Consider the following 12,744-nt stretch of genomic DNA (forward strand, 5'->3'; position numbering starts at 1 on the left):
CGGGGGCCTGCTGGAGATGGTAATTGCCGGCGCCGGGCCCTGCCTAATGGATGTTGTGATTAAGCTCTTATTATGGAGCGGGAGGCGGTGGGTGGCGATGCAGGGGGGGGGGCTTGGGAGGGGGCGTGAGCAACTGACGGCTTTGGGGATGGAAGGAGAGAGCCTGGGGTTTCTCTGTGCCCAGTCCCACTGGAACAGCAGCCCACCCGTGGGGGGCACACAGGCCCTGCCTCACATGGCCCCGTCCCCTCCCAAGGAGGTGCTACAGTCTGGGGGGTGGGCTGAGCCGCTCGGTTGCCCCCAAGGCCCCCCCCCCCCCCCCGGCCACGGCCCCTTCTCTCCCCTCAGCTGAGCTGAGCTCCCCCTCCCCACTCCAGCGTAGCTTCCCCTCGGGCACCTGGCTGAGAAGGGGGCGCTGCGCTCTGCCCACCTCCCTGAAGTAGGGAAGTGTCTATCAGCCCCTCTGGCAGAGGGGAGGGGGACTGAGGCAAGGGATAGCTCAGGGTCACATGCCACAGCTGTATCAGAACCCAGGAGTCCTGATTCCCAGACACCCACCGCTCTAATCCACTACACCCCCCCCCCCCCCCCCCCCGACAGCTCTGCATAGAACCCAGGAGTCCTGACTCCCAGACCTGCCCCCCCCCTGCTCTAACCCCTCCCAGAGCTCAGTATTACCTGCCTGTGCATGACTCTGCCTCCCGGCCAGCCCAGCCCCCATGCTGAGCACAGCTCCCCCTCCCCCCACCGCATGCCACCTCCTGCAGTGATGGGGTCAGGGGGGTGACAAATAGCTTGTACCTCTGGCCCACTGCAGCCACCTGTAGCTCCCCAGATGCCAAGCCTGTCCTCCAGCCCGCTGAGGGTCCTTGGGCTACTCCGTGACTCAGTGACAGCTGTGATCACCCCTGGACGGCCTCCCTTGCTCTCCGCGCCGGCTCGGGAGCCATCAGCCAGTGCCAGTCACTGCCACCTCCCGGGGCCGCGGGCAGAGGAACAGGGGTGGGACCGCCTGGCCATGCCCTGCACTCTGTGATCACAGCAGCCTGGCACCCAGCAAGCCTGGAGGAGGCCGATCCCTCCCGGCTGGGGCCACTTCACGTTGGCTCCTGCAGCCACAACACAGCCCTGGGCCGAGCCACCCGCTGGCTCTTCTGGGCTGGGCAAGGTGCGGGCAAGGGATGGGGATCCCTGCTGAGGCCAGCACGCTGCCCGGCCAGAAAGCTAGAGGCTGGCAGAAGGAGGGGGCAAGTCTCAGCCCTGCCCCATCTGAGAGCGCCAGGGTGACCACAGCCAGCTTGGCACAAGTGGAACTGGCTTTGTAGCCCCCAGACTGGCAGGTGCTCCTTCCGGCTGCTCCGTGGTGGGGCCTGCAGGGGACGCTCGGCTGGCTGCACCCGCCCTGGGGGAAAGGGAGACCTTCAAGCGTGGGGCCATCGGTCCAGCCTCACTGACGCCCTCCCTCTTTGGGAAATAAGGGGCTTTGCCTTCACTTCCTGCGGTTTTCCGTCTGGTCCTCAGTTCTCTCGGAAACATCCTCTCCCTTCCTTTCCTGTCAACTTCCTGGAGCGCTGCTTGTGTTCCTGCCAGGCCCTCTCTCCTCCATTGCAGCTTCCCCTGGTAGCAGGCAGGCGGCGGCAGCACTATCTGCCCATGCCACCCGCGGGCACCAGCAGCAGACTCCGGTGCTGGGCGGTTCTGTACAGTTTCCAGCCCAGCGCCCCGGCTCTTGGAGCAGACCAGCTGCTCCGGGGAGGCCGGGCCGTGTGCCTCAGAAGCCGTGGATCTGCTCTCCCTCAGTCGCCGAGTGGGATTGCACTTGGTCGATCTGGCGTCAGCCTTGGCCCCCGGGGCCATTGGTGGGTGTCCCGATTTGCCGTGGTCCGAAGGGGCGAGGAGGGTGGGCATTGGCTCCCTGCCTTCCCAAGCCCTGAATTGGCCCCATGCTAAGCCACTGGGCCGTGCGGCTGAGGGCAGGAACTGCCCCTGGACGATCTGCTCCAGTGAGTGCCGCCCGTGCCAGGGTTGGCGCTGAGTCAGCCTGCAGTCTGTTGGCAGCGCAGTGGGTAATGAATTGTTTATGACCTGGGCCTGGGCTTTTCAATGAGCTGAAACGTGTCAGATAATAAGTTGTTTATAAGCCATAAATCGGCGGCACAATAAACCAACGTCGGGCTGTTTAAGCGTGAGTTGTGAGCTGACGCCCCATTGGGCCGGGCATTGATGATGAGTGGCGAGCCGGCGTCCCGTTGGCTAGCGGATCGGCGCCGAGGCACGAGGATGGCTTCCGTTGGGCGGCGAGCTGATGATGAACCCTGAGCTGCGAGCCAATTGGGCAGCAGGTTGGTGATGCGTCGTGAGCGCCGGTCTCATTGGGTAACGGCTTGATGATGAGTTGTGAGCTGAAGTCCCGTTGGGTAATGAATTACTCGGAGACATATTTGCTTGGGAGAAGTAAATCTGGTCTGTACATTGTTGCCGAGTTGTGATTATATTGTACCACGCTCTGTAAATCTCGGATAACACCTTGATATACGGCGCCGAGAGCGGGTTGTAATTGAAACCAAATGCAGGCAACTCAGAGGCGCGGCATCTCTCCAGCAGGGCCGCTCTGCTTCCCGCGCAGAGCAAAGCCGGGCAGCAATGCCCACGGCGCAGCATAGCTGGCATTTTGGGATGCCCTGGAGCCGTCTCCAGAACTCTGGCTCGGTTTCTCACCACGATAATCATCCCCAAAGAGCTCTCCGGCTCTGCCAGCGGTAGATGGAATTCGTGAGCTCACGGGCTGACCTAGACCTGGGATCCTGGACTCCGGGGTTCTGATTCTGTCTTTGGGCAAGTCACTCCCCCGCTTTGCCTCAGTTTGCCCACCTGTGAAATGGGGACGATGCTCTGTGCCCATCTCCCAGGTAGGTTAGGGATGAAGAAGTGAATGGGTCCAAGCCTTATGGCAAGGGGATTCCCAACCCTTGGCATGATTGCTGGCTCCCTCTCTCACTCAGATGGGAGATGGGGTTCCCTTGGTATCTCACTGGGGTGCCACGTCCTGCAGCACCGGGGCACCAAGCTCCCCCCATGTGAGGAACTGCAAGCCCTGTGTGGGTTTCCTCAGCCAAACACTGCCCTTTTGTTCAGCCCGGAACGGAGCTTCCCAAGAGGGAATGGGCCGCAGAGTTGTCCCCCGCACAGCACTCTCCTGCTGTTCTAGTGCATGGCTCTCGCTGGAGCACGGGTGCAGGCGAGAACATCTGTGGCAACAGTGTGTGTCTCTGATCATTCTAGACTGCAGTGTCTAAGTGGTAGACCCCAGCTTAGCGCCTGTTACTGCTCCCCAATGCTTCTGGCAAATACAGTCGCTGGCTGTTGTGGGGCAAGCAGCATAACTGGATGATGGGAAGCTGTTCTCGGGTGCGATTCCAGCGCTCACCCCGTACCCTGGGAGGAGAAATCTCAGGGAGCCGGGGAACAGCAGCAGGGTGAGAGGAGCCTGTTGCTGGACCAGCTGCTCCAGCCACACAAGGACACGTCAGGCACGTTCCCTCCAAGCCGCGGCTGTTCGCCGCTCTACCCAGAGCAGCGCTGGGCTCATTTTCGCACAAAGAGCAATTAGCGGCTTCCGATGTAATTAGCTAACGATCCCTTCGGCTCAAGCAGCCTGACACATAAGGAGAGCGCGCTGCCGGGCTGCATTGTCCTCTCCAAACCCTGCGCTCAGATGGGAGCCCCCAGTTCCTCAGCCTTTGGAAACTGGAGAGATGGCCAGGCCCGGAGAGATCTGGTGTTTGCCCCGTAGATCTGAGCGCTGGGGGGGGGCAGGGCGTTGGGCTGGGAGTGGCTTGTTCTCTGGCAAGATCGGAAGCAACAGTGTTAAAAATCAGAGGGGGCTAGTAGTGGCGGACCGACTCTGTGCCCTCCCCCGGCACACACACACACGTGTGCCCCCATCCACACACGCATGCACGTACATGAATGTCTTCAGCGTCCCCACAAAGATGAGCTGGGCAGCTCTGCAGGGAGGCGCAGGAGCAGATAGGCTGGAGGAGCTCAGGGTAGTTTCAGGTGTGTCTGGGGTCCCGCTGGCCCTGCTGTCTGAGTGCTAATTACTAAGTGGATGGTTATTGACAGTCCCTGTCCCCCCCCCCCAGTTTGCTGGGCACCGCAGCCGGCTGGGGAAGCAGAGAGGCCTCCATGAGAAGGAATGAATGATCCAGACACATTTTGAAGGAAAATAAGCCCTGAATTCAGCTTGGCTAGAGACACAATCTTGCCCCTGAAGATTCGTGGGGAAACTGAGGCCCAGGGTCACACAGGGTGCCAGTGGCAGAGCTGGCAAGGAGCCATGGGGCCTGACTCCCAGTCCCGTGCCCCCTGCTCCAGCCCATGCCGTCTGGCCCCGGCGTGGCGCTGGGGCTAGGAGTCTCCCTGTGCTGCCTGCCCCAGGGCTTCCCAACCCCTCAGCCCAGAGCAGTGGGCTCCTCCCGGGCCCATCCTGCAGGGTGCTGGGCGCTTCCCCAGAGGCGCAGCCAGACCTGCTCCAGTCGCCTCCAGCGAGAGCAGAGGCAGTGCCGCTCAGCTCCGGCTCGGGACCCTCAGCCTTGATTACGCGCGGGGAGCCTGGAGATGAAGGATAAAATGCCTTCCCCAATCGATCACTGCTGCTGCTATCAGACACCCCGCACCGGCTCTCCGCGGTGATTGGCAGGCCCTGGCGCGCCGAGCCATTGCATTCCCGTCACATTCTCCAGCCCGGCAACCCGGCTCCCATCCCCAGCCGCAAGGGGAAGGGACCCTGGGCCTGCCAGGCAGGGAACGCGCCTGCCGTGGGGGCTGAGGAGCAGACCGTGCTCCAGCACCCCCCAGGCGTCCTAGGCTGCAGCTTGTGCCCACCCGCAGCCCCCCAGAGGGAGGGGATGGGTCTGGCTGGCTGAGCGGCCTGGCCTGCTGAGACCCCAGCCCTTGGCTCCATGGTACGGGCAGTCAGGGCTGCCCCCGGCTCCCCACCCCGGGGCACGACGCAGGCACTGCTGGGCTGGAGTGGAATGGTCCTGGCAGAGCGGGACTTGGGACCGTCCGCTCCCAAAGTGGGCTGGTCCCCCTCGGCTAATGGAGCGTCCCCGTGAGGTGCTGGGACAGGGGGTAGCTGGTGCTCTGGTACCGCAGCGCTTCTGGGTGTACACATCCCCAACACGATTCCCGGAGACGGGCGGGAGGGGCGTGGGGGAACATGCACGTTGCCTGTCAGAGTCCTAAGAGTTAACGTCCCAGCCAGCTGTGCTGCTGGGCGGGGGGAGCGGGCTGGGGGGAGCGTTTATGAGGATCGATTCCCCACTTAGCCGCAATCTCGCTTTATTATTCACCTTTTTTTCCCTTTAGAGGAGAAGCAGCCCCCCTCTTTCCCCCCCGCCTCCCTCCTCTCTGGCCCTTGTCCCTGCTTTGCAGGGTTGTTGCTGGCGGCTGGGGGTGGGGAGCATCATTACCGGCCTTCCTTAAATCTTCCCAAGCAATCTCGCTCAGACAGCGGGTGAGATGAGCACCGGTTAATTAAACCAAGTACGGCCCCCCCCAAGCTGAACCCTGCGATGCTACGCCTGTCTTTTAATAACATGCACCATTGGAAATCCCGGCCCCTCCCGAGCGCCGCCCCCGGGCCGGGGAACTGCGTTTCCACTGGGCTCATCCCCAGGTCCGAGCCCCCAGCCCCCAGTATGAAATTAAAACAACTAGGGATTGCCAGCGATAAAGCAGCCCTCGGCCCATGCCCCCCACCCCCAGCCACTGCTGCGCGGGGGGGCTGGGGAGGGCTCTTCCCCACGGATGCTGAGTGGGGAGACAGACGGGGTGTGGCCGGGCTCAGGGCCCTGCCGGATGAAGGCAAGTGGCTAGCCAGTGTCTGTCCCGTTTTCACCAGCCAGAAGGCTGAGCCGGTGCCCGCTGGTGCCACGGGACACGAGTGGCTCCTGCCATTGCAGGCAGCTGAGCTGTGACGGATTCGCTGTGCCCAGCTGGTAGGGGTAGTGCCCGGCCTGGAAGGTCCATCCTGCAGGCCCCAAGGGCTAGGATTGGGATGGGGATTGGGACCCACAGGCTGTAGTGCTTGGCCTCTCCCAATGCCCCTGCCAGAGGGGTCAGTCATGCTGGGTCCGGTTCTCCCCTTGGCCGCTCTCCTGGGGGACAGATCCCTCCACAAGCCCCCAGCTGGATTAGAACCAGCCCGACCCCGAGGCTACCCCCATCTGAGGCTGACTAGCCCGCGGCGCTCTGCTCCCTAGCCGAGTGGCCAGCTGCCCGCGTGGCTCCCGGCTCCTGCTGCCCACGCACCGCGCTGAGGACCCGTCTCTGCCGTCCCCTGCAGGCCCACGTTCCAGTACTTCACCTGGCACACCTGCGTGCTAGGCATCCTGGGCTGCGGCGTCATGATGTTCCTCATTAGCCCCATCTACGCCTCGGCCAGCGTGGCCTTCATGCTGCTGCTGCTGCTGGCCCTGCACTACCTGTCCCCGAGCAGCAGCTGGGGTTACATCAGCCAGGCCCTCATCTTCCACCAGGTAAGCGTGGGCGCCTCCGCTGGGTAGGTTAGCTGGGCCGCCCCCTCCCAGGTGTCTCCCTCCCTCCCTGCTGGCGATCGGGGGCACTTTCCTCCCCCGCTGCCCTCACCTTGCCGCCTCGGGAGTCCCTGCTCGTTCCCGCCCCCCGGCGCAGCCTGTATCTGGCCCCTTTCCCCAGCGCTGGGCTCGCGCTCCGGTGCGGGAGGCACATCGCCCACCCAGCCTGTCCTTTGGAGTCATCCGATCAGCGCTGAAAACTCCCATTAGAGCTTAATGGATGCTGCTGATCGCCCGGCTGCAGCTTCTTGGGAGCAGCACCTCTGCACGGAGCACCGGGGCGGCGTTCGGCAACTCGCGCCTTGTTGTGGTTCCACCGGGGGGGGGGGGGGGGAGGGGTGTGTGTCTCCTCTCGTGCTGACACCGGTGTAAATCCAAGGGGACCCCGCGGAGTCACGCCCTGCAGGGAATGGCCAGCTGGGTCCTGCGTGGTGGGACTCACCCATTTGTCCAGACCCTACCAATTGGCTCGCGCAGTCACCCCTTGGAACTGGGGTCCAATGGGAGTTAGGTACCGCAGCCCCTTTCAGGAGCTGGACCTCAGGCCCCTGGAGGCTCTTTGCCAAACCCCTCCTGCGGGGGGGTCTCCTGGGGTCCTGCAGAGGGACTCTCCCTTCCCCGGAGGGGTACCTGAGGCTGCCTGCACCCGTGGGGCAGTGTGTGCCCTAGTGTAGATGGGGCTTGGGCACTGGTGGGACTTGGCGGGGAAGCCTGCCCCAGCGCTCACCCCACCCTGGCACAGGGCGGCTACTGGCCCTTCCTGCGGGAGGAGCAACCACCACCCCCACTGCCTACTCTCCCCGAAGCCCTGTCTGGCCTCCCTGCCCCTCCCCCCACTACCAGCGTGGCTGTTCACCCTCCCCCCACCCTCCCCTCGGGCAGCCAGGGGCTGCCAGGCCCAGCGCCTCACTTCTCGGTCTACGGCAGGCGGGCAGCACGGCCCCCACCCACCTGCTCATTACCCCGTTGCTTTCTCCCGACAGACCCAGAGCTGGGTCGTCCCCTGTTCCTTGTGTCGGGGTGAGTGGGAGGGGCGGGGGCAGCTGGGGGCGGAGGGGCCTATGCCAGGCACACAGACCATGCCAGCCTGCCTTCAGGCAGGCCAAGGGCTAACGAGATGCCATTGAATCCGCCCCGCCCCCCGCAGTCTATCCGCCCTGACCACCCGCTCTGCCCCTGCCGCCAGGTCCGGAAGTATCTGCTGATGCTGGACGTCCGTAAGGAGCACGTCAAGTTCTGGCGCCCCCAGATGCTGCTGATGGTGCAGAACCCCCGGTCCAGCGTCCAGCTGATCAGCTTCATCAACGACCTGAAGAAGAGCGGCCTGTACGTGCTGGGCCACGTGGAGCTGGCGGAGTTAGGTGAGAGCAGGGCCTGGCACAGAGGGGCTGCCGTGGCGACAGAGCAAACCCGGGCGATCCAGGCCCTAGGGGAGCAGAGCTCAGGGGCTGGGGGTGACACCAGGTGGGGGGGACCTGGGGAACTGCTCTTGCAGGGGGATGCCTCGGAGCTGAGCTCCCCCCAGATGTGGGGCCCGGGGCTGGCAGCTCGGGGAGGGGGCTGTTCTCACCGCCAGCCGCAGCGCGCAGGGCCTGACGCTGCCCCGTCTCTCCCCAGACTCCCTGCCCTCGGACCCCCTGCAGCCCCAGGCCGATTCCTGGCTCCTGCTGGTCGACAGGCTGAACATCAAAGCCTTTGTGAATCTCACGCTGGCCGACTCGCTGAGACACGGCGTCCAGCAGCTGCTCTTCATCTCCGGCCTGGGTGAGTCCCCGCCCGCCTCGCGGACGCCGCTCGCCACCTGCAGCCCCCGAGCTGGGCGCTGCGGGAGGGGGGCCCACGGCCCAGCCACCAGGGTTACCGCCTGGCAGCTGTGGGGATGGAGCAGAGGTGCCTGAACTGGCCTGCCCTGCCCACTCCCTGCTTGGGGCAGCCGCGGGCTCTGGGACCAGTGGAGCCTGGGACTGCCCGTGTATCCCTCCCTGCCCTCGGCCTGGTCCTGAGCTGGGGGAGCACTCTGTGTGCGTGCCAGGGCGACTCACCTGCGTGTGGGTGTCGCCCCTGCCCTCCCCTGCCAGGTGGCAGGAGCCGGTGGAGACACAGAGCTCGGGCAGGACGTGGCTTCGCTCCCCCCGGGAGGCCAACTGGCTCATCCCCACTCCTCACCGAGGGCATGGTGCCCAGCCGGGGCAGAGCGCGAGGGCTGCTGTGACGGACCCACAGGATCGGGGTCATGGGCCCAGCTTTGGAACAGTCTCTGGGAGGCCCCCTCCAGCGTGCCAGACCCCCGAGGGGTCTCATCTTCCTGCATGGTGAGCCCCACGGCTTCACCGCCTCCTTAGGCCGGGCCTCTGGGCCTGCAGCCCCCCTGCTTCCCACCGGGAGCTCCGCTCAGCCAGTCCCACTGAGGCAGACCCCTGAGGGAGACCCGTACAAACTCAGGAGGCAATGCAGCTGTCAAGGCTGCTTCCCCACTTTGAACTTTAGGGTACAAACGTGGGGGCCTGCATGAAAACTTCTAAGCTTAACTACCAGCTTAGATCTGGTCCGCTGCCACCACTCCCAATGGGCTAACTCCCTTCCTTGGGTAGCCTTGAGAAACTCTTCACCAATTCCCTGGTGAACACTGATCCAAAACACCTTGGATCTTAAAACAAGGAGAAATTAACCATCACCCCTCCTTCCTCCCACCAACTCCTGGTGGATCAAGATCCAACCCCCTTGGATCTAAAAACAAGGAAAAATCAATCAGGTTCTTAAAAAGAAGGCTTTTAATTAAAGAAAAAGGTAAAAATCCTCTCTGTAAAATCAGCATGGGAAAATAACTTTACAGGGTAATCAAACTTAAAGAGCTCAGAGGAACCCCCTCTAGCCTTAGGTTCAAAGTACAGCAAACAGAGATAAACACTCTAGCAAAAAGTACATTTACAAGTTGAGAAAACAAAGATAAACCTAACACGCCTTGCCTGGTTGTTTACTTACAAGTTTGAAATATGAGAGACTTGTTCAGAAAGATTTGGAGAACCTGGATTGATGTCTGGTCCCTCTTAGTCCCAAGAGGGAACAACTTCCCAAACAAAGAGCACAAACAAAAACCTTCCCCCCTCCCCAAGATTTGAAAGTATCTTGTCCCCTTATTGGTCCTTTGGGTCAGGTGTCAGCCAGGTTACTTGAGCTTCTTAACCCTTTACAGGTAAAAGGATTTTGGAGTCTCTGGCCAGGAGGGATTTTATAGTACTGTACCCAGGAAAGCGGTTACCCTTCCCTTTATAGTTATGACAGCAGCCCTTCGCCAGCACCCGCAGGGCACTCAGCCAGCGCTGGCACCCAGCCGGGTTTATTAGTCCAAGGACACAGCACAGGGCGTCCTTGGTGAGCCCAGAGAAAAGACAGTTACAGCCTGGGCCATCCTGGTCAGCCAGAGCTCCAGCCCCCCGGTGATCTCTCTGTGTCCCTGTTCAGGTGTGGGCCCGGACTGCTCCCCACAGCCCCCACTTAACTTCCAGCTCACCCCGCCCAGCCTTTGTTCCCCAGCTGGGCAAACACTGCGGCTTGGCGTTGGTATCAAAGTCCCAGTGATTGGATTTGCCATTGTCTTCTCAACCGCTCCATTGCTATGGGGCCCAGGCCCCAGACAGCCAGAAGCCATGAGCCTCTGAGCCTCTGCAGAGAACAAACAGCCCTTTCTGCCCCCTAGATAGCCCTGCAGCATATAGGGGAAACTGAGGCACACATCAGCTTGGTAACAATAGTACAGAAAATCCCCACCTGGCCCCGGGGGTTCAATTGCCCCACTGCGCAGAGCCAGGAACTAAGCGGTGGTACAGTGAACTGCACCTGCTAGGCGCTGAGTCAGATAGGCCGGCAGAGGGAGGCGCGGTGGGCCATTGCCAGCCTCGGTGCTGCTCTGAGGGCAGGCCAGCCGCCAGCACAGGGTACCTGGAGCCCGAGGCGCCGCCCCCAAGCACCGCACGGCACAGACGCGCTGGCCCCACAGGCTGGGCTGGGACTCTGGGAGCGCTCGGCTGGCAGGGTGATGTCTGTGAGCAGCCAGCCCCAGCAGCTAACTTCGGGCCGTGCTCTCCCGCAGGTGGCATGAGGCCCAACACCATCGTGCTGGGCTTCTACGACGGCGCCGCGCCCCGGGACGGGCTGGCGCAGCACCCGGCCTTCGAGGGCGGCGAGGAGGTGGCGCAGCTGATCTTCCCGCCGGTGCGGGGGGCCGCAGCCCCCAGGAGGCTGTCGCCCCAGGAGTACGTGGCTGTGGTGGCCGATGCGGTGAAGATGCTGCGGAACGTGATGCTGGCTCGCTCCTTCGAGCACTTCGACAAGGCGCGGGCGCCCTCCATCGACGTCTGGCCCCTCAACCTGCTGCGCCCCGACAGCGCCCGCTACGCCGACACCTGCAGCCTCTTCCTGCTGCAGATGGCCTGCGTGCTCAGCATGGTACGCTCCTGGCGCCACGCCCAGCTCCGCCTCTTCCTGTGCGTGGAGACCGGGGCCAGGACCCGCGGGCAGGAGGACAAGCTGCGCCAGCTGCTGAAGGAGCTGCGTATCCAGGCTTCCATCCGCATGGTGCCCTGGGACGCCGTGGTGGCCTTGCACTGGCAGAAGCAGCAGGAGCAGCGGGCCAGGCCGGCGGAGGCAGCCATGAACTTCCCGGGCAATGCCACCTGCATCTCTGACGAATACCTGAAAGCAGCCAACAGGCTGATTCTGGAGCAGAGCCCCTCGCCCACCATCCGCTTCCTCTACTTGCCCCGGCCCCCCGCCGACACCAACCTCTACCCTAGTTACCTGCACCAGCTGGAGCTGCTCACCCGGGACCTGGGCCCCACCCTGCTGGTGCACGGTGTCAGCGCCGTCACCAGCACCGAGCTCTAGCCCGGCCCGGCCCCCGGGCCTGGCACAGCAACGGGCCAGGGGACTGCGGTACTCGGCCCGGCCTCCCGGTCTGGATTCTCTGGCAGAGAACCCCCCCAAGCTCTCCCCCCATGCCGCCCTCACCCAGGGACTCCCTACACCGCCCCCGCGCTCACTCAGGCCTCCTGCACCCCCACTGCTGCTCTGCTAGTCACACCCGCAGCTGGTGCGTGTGGCTGGTAATTGCCGGGACTCGGACTGCCCCAGCTGGAGAACCGGTCAGCCCCTGAGAAGCTTGGGCAGCGGCAGTGACGGGCACGGAGACTCCGGCCGGCCCTGGTGGTGACAGGCCGGTTGTCAGGAGACACAAGGAGCACGTGACGAACGCTCTGGAGTCTCCGCGTTCCCTGGCCGGCTGGGATGTAGGGGGGCGTGGAGGGGAACAAGAGCTGGCAGGTAAAATGGCCTCAGCCCAGCGTGGACGATGGGCAGAGCCCGTGCCCTGAAGCTGCCAGTAACTTCATTTGCACTGAAACGTGTTACTGAAATAAATCTGCCTTGGGAGGCTCCAGGCAGAGCCCTGGCCTGGGTCATTGAGTCTCTGGGTTTGACGCTGCCCCCACGTCTCCAGCTGTCCCCTGCGCTAGCCCGGCAGGTGCCCCGGTGCAGCACGTGCCCACCGGCAGCCTGAGCCCACCCTGTTTGCTGTTGGCGTCCCAGGAAGGGAGAGTTTGCAGGGGGATAATGTAGCTTTGGGGATGGTCCCGGGGAGCTCCCGCCAGGTGTGACAGGCAGCCAAGGTGGGCGAGGGAGGCTGGCAGCGTGGGCTGATGGGAGGCGAGCGTCCAGGAGAGGTGATGGGGCGGGTGGACCTGGAAGGCGAAGACAAGCAGTTTGTGTGTGCTGCGCTGGAGGGGGGGGGTGACAATGCGGTTCTGGTGGGACCCAACTGAGAGTGCCAACTCAGGACAAATTGCTCAAACAGGGCAGTTACAGCCCAAGGCTGGGTTTTTTTCCACCTCTAAGGCAAACCAAACCAGCCAGACTAAGAGGACTTCGGTCTCACCCCACTGGCTAACCGCAAGTCTCACAAGCAATCTCCTTAGACACTCCAGTTTCCCAGTATCACCACCAGTGCCACCCGTTATGGGGACAAATGGTTATGAAAACCAATACCTAAATAAAAGAAAAAAGGTTCTCCTGATCCCAAAGGACCAAGCCTCAGACCCAGGTCAATATACAAATCAGATCTTACCCACAAATCACGCTGTTGCCAATC

General features: G+C 63.0%; 1 protein-coding gene across 1 annotated transcript in view; it reads left to right on the top strand.

Moving 5' to 3' along the window:
- Positions 1–12,056, top strand: part of SLC12A9 (solute carrier family 12 member 9) — a 44,313-nt gene extending 32,257 nt beyond the window's left edge. Inside the window, exons 10-13 of the mRNA XM_034782475.1 lie at positions 6,353–6,545; positions 7,789–7,963; positions 8,220–8,366; positions 10,693–12,056. Coding sequence (XP_034638366.1) covers positions 6,353–6,545; positions 7,789–7,963; positions 8,220–8,366; positions 10,693–11,486 — 1,309 coding nt within the window. The 3' untranslated portion in view covers positions 11,487–12,056. The remainder of the gene's footprint in view (positions 1–6,352; positions 6,546–7,788; positions 7,964–8,219; positions 8,367–10,692) is intronic.
- The last annotated feature ends 688 nt before the right edge of the window (positions 12,057–12,744 follow it).

The sequence above is a fragment of the Trachemys scripta genome, chromosome 9 (assembly GCF_013100865.1).
Source record: "Trachemys scripta elegans isolate TJP31775 chromosome 9, CAS_Tse_1.0, whole genome shotgun sequence".
Classification (NCBI taxonomy): domain Eukaryota; kingdom Metazoa; phylum Chordata; order Testudines; family Emydidae; genus Trachemys; species Trachemys scripta.